Source organism: Phaethon lepturus, unplaced genomic scaffold, assembly GCF_000687285.1.
Source record: "Phaethon lepturus isolate BGI_N335 unplaced genomic scaffold, ASM68728v1 scaffold29066, whole genome shotgun sequence".
NCBI lineage: Eukaryota > Metazoa > Chordata > Aves > Phaethontiformes > Phaethontidae > Phaethon > Phaethon lepturus.
This window is the reverse complement of record NW_010546073.1, coordinates 30,443-41,377: the sequence shown is the minus strand read 5'-3', so window position 1 is coordinate 41,377 and position 10,935 is coordinate 30,443. Positions and strand designations below refer to the sequence as shown.

General features: G+C 46.5%; 1 protein-coding gene across 1 annotated transcript in view; it reads right to left on the bottom strand.

Annotated features, from left to right (window-relative positions):
- The window catches only part of KANSL1 (KAT8 regulatory NSL complex subunit 1), a gene marked incomplete at its 5' end in the record, with an annotated part of 28,630 nt that extends 19,180 nt beyond the window's left edge, over positions 1 to 9,450 (bottom strand). Inside the window, 2 exons of the mRNA XM_010289185.1 lie at positions 4,241 to 4,345; positions 9,309 to 9,450. Of these exons, the coding sequence (XP_010287487.1) occupies positions 4,241 to 4,345; positions 9,309 to 9,450 (247 nt within the window). The remainder of the gene's footprint in view (positions 1 to 4,240; positions 4,346 to 9,308) is intronic.
- Positions 9,451 to 10,935: the final 1,485 nt, after the last annotated feature.

Genomic DNA, 10,935 nt, shown 5'->3' with positions numbered 1-10,935 from the left:
CTCCACCCCAGTGGCTGCCCGCGTGGTCGAGCACGTTCGTGCCCCCGGCCTCATCCTCGCAGCCCTTTCTTTTTGTTTTCAGACAGCCTCCTCCTCCCCGGGGTTAAACTTCGTTTCTTCCTTCGTGCAGCACTTCCTACACTCACTGCCAACGTCCCTCTAGCTGGGCTTCCCCCTTCGCGCACACATGGGCAGCGGCGCGGTTCAAATGCTAGTAAAAAAAAGACAGAAAGGTCTGACTTCTCTACATAGATGGCCGGCCAGCCAGCCCCCCTGCTTGTCACATACTGCATCTCAAAAGCATCAGTATTGCATCGATTGAAATTTTCCCTGCAATCACTCCCCCAGCTCAATGAACAACTAAAATCTAAAATCAGGCTACGGCAGTGCTGGACTAACGGTTTCCAGAATAGCAGAGACCTGACTCACCAAGGGAAGAGCAATTTCTAACAACACAAACTTCTGCCTGTTGCCTGTTTGAGGAACTTTGCTGGGTTTTCTACACTTCTGCTAAAAAAGACGTTTCTCCCAGGGGGGAGGCAAGGACAGGATCAGACCAACAGGCTCGTCTCCGACACTCGGTCTGAGCACACAGACGGAGGGGCGAGATCAGATCGCGCCAGAAGCGTTACGCAAGCGCAACGCGGCACCCTGGCAAGGTGAGGACAGTGCAGGAGCTGAACGTTTTCCCTCTGGTTTCCAGAGGCTTGGCAAGGCTGAGCCTTCACATGACACCTCCGCCGGAGGCACCCATGGTTCAGGAGGGCGGGTACACATGACTCATAAGCTCTTTTGAAATAGGGTATTTATTTTCTTCTCCAGAAAGGGTCTTAAAGGAGGAACCTCTTCTCCTAGAGCTGTCTCTGGCTCGGTGGTTCAAGATAGGAGTAGAGGGTGACCCCTCTGCTTCCTGTAGAGGAGCTGGAAAGCATCAATCGAAAGTCTATTTATCAGAAACAGCCCAGGCTTGCCTTATCACACTGAAGATGGGTGTACCCTAACACGGCTCTGACATGAGCAACGGGACAACGAGCAGGACTGCAAGAGCTGACATCTCCAGCGTTCAGAGCAGCGGCAGGGCTCTTGCACCAGCTCCTCCTGGATGTACCTCCCAATGCCGTGCCTTCCTCCGGGGCTGGCTGGGCAGCCGGGCTGGCATCCAGAGGAGCATGCATCACACCAGGATCACACTGATGCTCCAGACTGAGCTCTTCTCTCTGTTTTGGGTACGCCTGGGGTATGGAAGTCCAGGTCTTTAGGATCCCTAGGAGTCTTAGGTGGGACAAAGATTCAGCTTTAGCACACCTGCTTGCTGCAATGAAACCAGGAGCTTGCAGACTATGAGGGGCTCTCACGGCAGTGAAGCAGCTGTGTGCTCACAGGTAGTCATGACCCAACCCAGGCATGTCCCCCGTATTCCCCAAAAACCCAAACAGAACCAAACAGGTTCGGGCCTTCACCTATTACTAGACACAAACCCCTAATGCAAGGAAAAGCCCTACCAAGTCACGCCATCAATATCTTTTCTCATTTACTACTGAAAATTTTAAGCGTATCCCGCTCGGTAGACTAGCAATACAAGCAATGAATCAGTACCAACAGCCGAGTTAGTTCTTCAGGGCTTCGTGTTATTCCCATCATCAAGCAAAAATATTTATTCACATACTGATCTGCCAGTTCCTAACAGACATTCCCAGGCTCTCTTTGCAAAGCCCTTCCCTCCATGCCAACGGGATTAGTTCCTCCTAGGGATTATCAGCCCCATCCCACATATCCAGCCGATGCCTGAGGACACATATCCTGCGTTCAGGCAGGCCGAGGGAGGTACCCATGAGCAGATGAGATCCAAAGAGGAGCTGGGGACGAGACAGGATGGATTCCTCCTCTTATTCCATGTTGCAGACATGTCTCTTACTCTGCTGGTTTGGACGGGGAAGGGAAAAAAAGCGCCAAATTCTAAGCAGCCCAAAGAGTGCCAAAATGATAAGCACCTCTCCAGGAGGGGCCCAAGAGATACCCTTCCAGTAAGTGTCCTAACGCAACAGGAATGGTCTCTGGGCTAATCTCTGGCTTGGAGCAGATCAAGGCTCTGACTCAACACCCCACCCTTACGAGTAAGTCTCACGAAGCACGAACCCTCCAGCAGCAGGGTGTAGAAGCTGGGTGCCTGGAGGCAGCATTCTGGTGGCTGACACCACCACCACTGCTGCAGAGAAGCTGGCAGCGTGGAGCGATGTGCGTGTCCACCAGCAGCCACACATGGAAGGGGAATAAAAAGTCCTTTTCAGAGGGAGTTACCCTCCAAGATGGCAAGCATGGCTGCAGGAATACCCACAAGAAGGTGCCAAGTAGGAACCTGCAGCTTGCTTTATACCGAAAATGCTGTTCTTCGCTGCTCTCAGTATCTATCATTTGTGTCATGGTTACCTCCAAGACCTACACGAGAGGTCGGAACTCCATCACGCTAGCACTGCTGTAATAAAACTCTCTGAAAAGCTCATCCAAGTGAAAGGGATGAGCAAAGGCACAATGCAGGAACTGAGTGAACACAGAAACAGTGAGATGGCTGTGAGCAGCAAAACCGGCCAAGCAAGCATTTTCTTTTCCACACATCAGAAATCTACAGACATTTTCTACTCTATACATACAGAGATGATGTATAAGACAATCTAAAAAAGAACAATGTGATGATTTTATAAGTATATGGAAAACGTCTTTAATATGTAGGGACAAAGTCAAGTGGGACAGCCCTTCCATCTGCAGATTCCCAGGTTGAAAATACACTCATGTCAGATAAACATTCTGATTCAGACAGATAAGGAAGAAAATATTCTTCCTATCACTGTTAAATTTGATCATTTATCTCCGTTACCAGTCTGCCATTTACAGATTAGCTCCCAAGTAACAGCCAATTCATCAGTGCCGGAGCATGCTATTTCTGAAGCGAATCGGAGCACGCTGTTACTGTGCTTGTTTATTACTCTTCAAGCGCTTTTTGGGTTAAAGCATGAAAAGGGGGGGCTAGGGGGATGACATGACAGACGGACATCACTGTTCAAAACCAGACACTGCGTAATGCTTGTGATTCAGTCACAATCAGTAGCAGCCCCTGTCATCCTGGCTCTCCAGCCTCCCGTCGCTCCTCCAGCATGGCTCTGTGTTCATCTGAAGCACCATCTACTATTTCAGTCGTGAGCAAAACCTGTTCATTGTACCAAATTACACAGCAGAGTTTTGGGCTCAGATAATCTGTTAATTAAAGACTTAAATTCCAAACAAACATCTGAAAGCCAGTGTCAAGCAAGGAGACATTTGTTACAATCACTTCTAATAACCCCTTTGCGGTCCAGCATTAATAAAACATTTCACAGTATTTCAGATTACCCTTCAGTATCAAGGAAAACTCTGACAAGGTCTTGCCAGTGATAGGAGAAAACCCTCGAAGTAAAATTTTATGGTCACTTCAGTTAAGTTTTTCATCTGTATCAGCTACATGGAATATTGGTCTATGAAACTCAAGCACTGCCATTGCGGCAAAGCTCCCAAACACGACATTAGGACGGAAGAGCAGGAGCGCGGCAGCTTGGCAGCAAGAGTTTGAGCCACACAGGGACCACCCTTCTCTTAGTGCTACACCACAACTTCAAAAATCCTCCATTTTACTATGTCGGTGTCTCCCACAGGATCAAAAGTAATCACAGCCAGGCTGAACAGTACGATCAAGCCTTTAGTCTGCGGCCTACATTTCTGCATTAAATAATAAATACCTGGCACTCCACATAGTTTCCAGTGCATCTCACTGAAATCATTAGTTCCCCTTCCAAGGGGTAGCACTCGGGCAGATATTAATAGCCACATCTTTTAGCCTTTGCTAATTGTGCTGCTCTCAGTTTGAGGTACTTTTTTGCTAGAGGGAAAGGATTAGTTAGGATTTTTAAGCTTCACAAAACGCTAATGCATATTAGAAAGGTACTCCGAGGAACTCTGTTCTAAAAGGTGTTTAAATCCTATCGTTTATTAACCCCAAAATAATCTGGGAAGGGGCGAGCTACACAGACCAACAGATCAGCAATTCCCAGGTGAGGTCGCCCAGAGAGGTGCTCCTGAAGGAGGCTGGTCCCATGCCAGACACGGTTCGAGCATCCCTCTCCACCACAGTTTAAAGGATGAACCTTCCCTACCCAAAATTCATAAACGTGAAGTATCTGGACCACTGGTCACTTCTGCTGCTGGCACTTACCAGCCGGTCAGCCCCAGGCTCCAGCTTAACTTCAGCACTAACGGGACGGGATGCATCATCTACTGCAGGATCAGGGGGTGATGCTTCACCAAGAACTATCAGCCCCTGGAAGAGAGGGAAGGGAACAGGAATTAACTGCGGGTCCTTCGGTCTCAGCAAGGGAAACTGCGCATCCATCGTCCCCCAGAAACTGCAATCGCTGTGCAGCAAGACTTGCGTTCCCACCGCATTTTTCAGACGTGATGCCAAACCGAATCCCCTGATGCCTGGATTTTCCTGACATCTAAGCTGAACTCGGAGGGGGAAGGACAGTGGCTGAAGCCAGATCACATGCCTTCAGCCCATTAATAGTAGACAGTTAGCTCCCTCTCGGGCAAAACTGCTGAAACGCTGCTGGCGTCCCGCTTCCCACCCCTTCCCCTCCTCCCGCACGCGAGGAGGTTCAGCGAGCTGCATGCCAGCAAAACCAAAAAGAACATTTTTCTGTAGTGCAGAGCAGGAAACGACTGCTTTCATAGCACAAAGTGGAACTCGCCACCACAGCCAAGCAAGTAATTTTGAGCGGGTGCCAAAAATCTACAGTCAAACTTGTTACTCTGAGCAGATTTTTTCAAAGAAGTGATATTCACAAAATTCAATAAGGAAAGAAAAACACTGATAAACAAGCCATTGCTATAAAACTAGTGGGACAAAGCACAGTGGCAGAGCACTGTTTTATCAGGCTTAACATATGTTGTCCTGTTTATGTTTTACTCGAAGTGAAGCTTACTCTAAAGGTAGGACTGCTTTCTCTCTGAACAACACAAAATAAAATAATGACAATTATGCATATTCTAAGCAATATTATAACAAAGCAGGCTAAAACGTGCAAGGGATTCGAACCTACAGGCCACGAATATAGTCCAGGACAAAGACAAGCCAGAACATGTTTGCATGTGGTCAAACAAGGAACTATGGAAAGGGCTGCTCAGATTAAGAAGAGGCGGATCAATCATCTGAAAACAATTTTGGAGGTTGCACAGTGTGTCACAAGCGAGCCTGGACGGGAACCTGGACACGTTATCTGGAGAGAGGAGAGAGCTACAAGGCTTCCCTCAAAGTCCACAAAGTCAAATCTTACATGACCAATGCCATGGCACAGGGCCATGGAAGTCCCTCATAAGGCTGATCTTACGCCTTGACACAATCTCCTATACAACACATCGGTGGCTTTCCAGAAAGACAGTGGTAGCCCATAGTTCAGGGATACTTTTTTTAAAAACAGCTCATGAACTAAATACAACTATACGTGGCCTCTGACCAGCAATGAGGAAGTAGCCAGCTTCTAGAATAAACATGATGATCATTTTCTAGAGTTTTCTGACATCCCAGAAGGACGTTTAGTGGATGAGAGAGGCTAGAAGTCTAAACTCAATTAAATACTGCTGGGCTTTTCCTCTACTCTTGAAAGATCCCTCTCAAAGCAACCCATCACATTTTGCCATTGCTTCTAGAAATGTCCTCAGGCATGCTTCAGCGAAGAGGTGGGTCATCTCCAGATGTTGGGTGCAGGAAACAGTGGACGTGAAACAGGGAGAAACTGGGACTGAAGCCAAAACTGGAACCAAGGAAACTACTTCCCTCTGACTCTGGAAAGCCTTTGGGCTTCCCATTTGCTCAGTGAGGGAATGAGACGGGGAAGCATGGGCATCAGGAATAGAAACAGCCACCAAGGACTTTTCTGCTTTCAGTTTAAAGGAGGAGGATGAAGGGAGCTGCTCCATCCACGCCTCAGGAAGGAGCAGTAATGAATTCTACATATTGTGACTATTTGTTTAGAAGTATGCCCCTTTACTAGTGACTTTGAAGCAGTGGCAACGCTTCACGCAGCCCTCCCTGGGACTGTCACAGATTTGGTTTTCGTGCCCTCGTACAGAAGCTGCACTGCCCGAACCTACCGTGCACACCAGTTGTCCTCTCCCAGCTGCTAGCCCACGAGACAGCCTCTACACACCTACAGACTCGCACGTTGGATGGCATCTTCCTACTGAGGGCTCGTCCTCTCTCCTTTGCTTCCAAGAGTTTTAAATCTCTGTTATTTATACACTTCTGAGTAACAGAGAGGAATTAGAAGGGCAACATCAAACTTCCAACTCGCTTTCAGGAAAAGGAAAGGAGCAGCGCATCTCAATTATTCCAAGGTCACACAATACTTGTTTTTCACCAGCATTCTCCAAAATAAAGAAAAAAGAGAAGTCCCCTGCAATACTGATGGGCAAATTTGCTGGGTCTTTACTCCCATTTTTATCACTCATTATGGTATTACTTAGAAGTCAATCGTACAGGTCTCAGACAGAGACAGATACAGAGGTAGATCTCAGATGTCTCACAGTCCTGCAAGAGTCAGCAGCTTCTGCCAAGGGACTAACAAGCAAAGAAGAGAACTGACACACATTAAGACACATCAGAAAGAGACACTCGGGTGTCCTAAACAGCCCCACAGAGGGATAGCAGCATCTCTTATCATGCCCTAAGCCCGACATACCACTGCAGACACAGGAAACTCATGTGAGAGCTGTAAATTCTTCCAGCAAGAGGCTCCTCCTAACTCCCATCCCACCCTTCCCATCACGCGTTTCTCTTGATTCAGCAGCTCCGACCAGAGCACGGCCCTCCCCACGGGACAGGCTGCACACAGATCAGACCAAAGGCTCGAAGGGAACACAGCACACCCATCTCGGATGTTCTGGGAACAATTTGAACCTGGGTCTGCAGAGACAATGTGCAAAACCACCCCATCTTTAAGGAGTTTCGGTCACTATTTCAACCAAGTCTGCCACTGCACAAAATTCCTGCAGGAGGCCTTCATCTTCATTTATCTCTTATTCCATCTAAGAGTGGTAAGAGACAGAGAAAGAGAGAAAAAAATGCCTTTCCAAACACAGAGCATCTGCCACCCACACATGCAGGGAGGTGCAAAGGCTCTGTGTGGGGGGGATGACCAGCACAGTGCCACACCCCACCCAAAAAAGGCCCAATGCACATTTGTGAAAAAAAACAAAAAAACAAACAAACAAAAAAAACCCCACACCCAAAAAACAAAACCACTGTATTACCTTCACGGACATCCAGTCCCTTAAATTAAGTGTACGCGCTCTTCAAAACCAAGACAAAATCGAAGGTACAACAGCCCGCTATTTTTAAGTGCCAGAAAACACAGTACTTTACAACTAACTTTGAACACATGCGCCCTGATTTGTTATTTTCCTCTGCATCTCACCGGGCCCCGACTGAGCCAATCCAAATGTGCTGAAAACACAATTACTGCTGAGACACCCAGGCAGCAGTGTACCTTCAAAACAGAAGGTTATTTTTGACTGCCTGGTCCTTCTCTTGCTTTGATTTGACAAAGCAATGCATCCTTCTTGAAGGGTACACTGGGATGTAAACCTTAATACATAAAGGTAATTAACTGAAGGAATAAAATAGATACATGCACTCCTTTCTCCAGTCTCCTATACTTGTCCCAAGCTGCTTTTAGCAATCTTCCTCTGAGTTTTTCATTGATGAAAACAGAACACATTTCACAAGGCATCCTTGAGCTCGACGACACCAGGACAGTGACAGCTAGGTGCAAGTGGTGATCATGAAGTCCTACCAGAAAGATGAGGTATCCGATACCTGCTTTCTGGTTCAGGCAGAACAGCCACTACCAAATCCTCAACATCTGAACTCCTCTGGCACTGTAAGTGGCATGCTTTATCTTAAAATCATGTATCGGGTTATGGTAGCTGAGGAGTTTTTGTTTGAGCAAATCAAAAAAGATGACATCCTGTTTTCCGAAACCTCAGATGTACTTTTCAACTTTGACACAATACCGTGATGTTCTCCTTTCAGACCCAGAGACTGCAACCTTAGATAAAAACATATGGGATGCTTGTAGCCATTATCAGGCCATTTCACAAGCCTGTCAAGTTGTCATCATCTGCTGAAAGCACCAAATCTTCCCCTTCATTAGATGAGTTTTCTCATTTCTTCCATTACTTAACTTTTAGCATATAAATGTTTAGTTATTTTGTATTTTATACTTAGAAACCATCTTGCATGACAGGCTTTCTTAAGACAGAAGGAAGACGGTTCTTTCTGAAACTGGTTCATTAATTTGACATATAGTCCGCTTCCCAGAAGCCTTTTGCTCTAATCTCAGTAATGTATTCCGTTCAGCAAGCCATGCTCTTCCACCTAGTCATTTACAGCCCGCACTCACTTAATTAGCCTGTTTTTCTACATAGCTGCATAAAAGCCCAGTCTTCCTTCCCTGCCTGTGCTTTCTACCCGCCTGGAAGCCTCTCTCCCCACCACCCCCAGGAGCACCACACATCTTGGGAAAAACGTTTGCTGGACTCCGAATTCCTAAGGATCTGTAAGTTGATGCAATATCATGAGCCTTCTTGCCACAAACTCCCGACATTCTTCCCTCCAAGGCCTGACATTTAGACATGCATGCCCGAACAAGTTTCCATAACAATTCCTTCCTCATCCCTTCTCTGCTCTCCCCCATTCTCCCACCATCTGAGACCAAGTCTGAAAAAAATTATTCCTTCCACAGGCAAAGGTCAGCACCTAGAAACAGTCTTTTTTTATGATACAGCCTCAATTTTAAGCCTGTGCTGTGTGATAGTATCTGAAGCTAACTTCCTCCACAGTTAAGTCCCTTGTTAAGTTGTTCCTTATCCCCATCTTCAGCTACTTGCAAAAAGAAAGAACAGAAAGGTTTTTTTTCTGGAACAGCAGAGAACAGCAACACGTATGTAAAAGCAACAGTTTTGTTCAGTAACCAAAGACTGACTTTAAAATAAAGTATTGCTCTCTTCATGTTATCATATTGAACCAAAGAAAAGAATTACACTCAGCCCATGCCAAATAGCATTTCAATTAGTCACAACTGTGCAATATGCTTTTTGAGAGATGCGGGGTGGGGGGAAGCATCAGATTTTGCATATACACTCCCCACTGCATCAGAAAAGACAGCCATTAGGAGGCAGACAGAGCAAAATCACAGACATGCAAACACACTCCTGGTCCTCACCTTATTGGCTCTAATCTGCTTGTAAATGTCCGTTTGCTGCCGGATTCGGTATTCCAGGTCCGAGACATGGGCTTGGAGCCAATTCCAGCGACTGACGATTGCTGCACGGTCTGCTGCCCATCTCCACTCTGCCCTTCGCCTCCTGGAAAAACAGAGAAGGGAAGGGGGGATTATTTTGAGTGTGATTTTAATTATACAGTCCACAAAAAAACCTAGCAGAACTGACAGATAGATCAAAAGCTACATACTGAATGGCATGACTGATACCATCTAGCCACTGCTAATAATTACCAACCGAACTACAGACGTGCTATAAAAGCCATGCCTCCGCAGAGCCATATTAAAACAACTTTTGGTACCCAATGATTGAAGTCCTGCCTACGCAAGCGTTAAGATTTTATTCCACGCTTAGCTGAACCAGCAGCTCCAGTCCTACCTGACCACATCTGCCAGACCCACTTTTCTAAGTCTTGGAGGAAACAAAACCCACCTGCCTTCCCTTCCTTGACATAGCCTCTTTAAAAAAAGATCTCTGTCCTCAGTCAGAAAATATGCCTGAGCACCAGCGTGTTACCACGTGGCCACAATTAAAACTCAGTGGCAAGTTTCACAACACGCCATCACCGGGTTTTAAGAGTAACCACTGCTTGGAGACGAGCGACAGAGCTAACAGCGCCTTGCACAAGCCGCTCCCCCACAACGAGGTGTTGCAAAGGAAGGCGGGCAACAGTAAACTCGATTTCTGCATCTGGTGGCTTGACTGAGCAAACAAAGAAGCCAGGAAAAAACATCAGAAATTACCAAGCGAGCGGCGACTCCTGGTCGCCGGGGCTCAGAGGTGCACGTGAGAGAACGCGAGCACGCGTGGGTGCGTGGAAGGAACCCACACACTTTGCAACTCTTGACTGATTTCCTTTCTTTGTCTCTGCTGCGAACAAAGTACAGTTCTGCAGGAGCACAAATATTCTTTTGATGGACTACACCATCGCATTTTTATGGTCGGCTGTTACAAAAACACCTTTACTCTCTACCACTGTACTCCAGGGCAGAAAGGAACACAAAGATGGTAACATACATATAAATCCACAGCTCCACTCTCCCACATAAAAAGCCATAATATTATGAAAATATACCCTAAGCATCCTGATTCCGGTGGATAAATATCAAGGCTACCCAGAAAGGAAGAAAACCACAACATGATGCAGAAACAAAGCAACAGCAGAAAGTGCATGCACAAATCCAGTGCCACTGCACAAAGCCTTTGCCACATCTGGATGTTTGACAATTAAGAAATTAATCACAAAATAATTCCCTTTGGCTCTCATCTCCCCTCCTTCTGTAGCATTTTTGAACGCAGCAAGAGCACGTGCGGCAGGGGAGCCACAGTCATGTCCAGATTTTTCTTCTCAAATCCAACCAAGAAAGTCTTCTGCTGAGATTAACCCATTTCAAAGATGAAACCAGCCATTACAGCAAAAGCAGCATGTGGTAAATGAGATTTACTACTGAAGCACCCGCAGCTGCAGAGATGGTAAGCAACAGCAATAATCAAGTTCTTAGAAAAATCTACACCTCCTATGCATCTGCCCTTATTTAGGCACACTGCTACCAAAGGCACTTGCCTAAA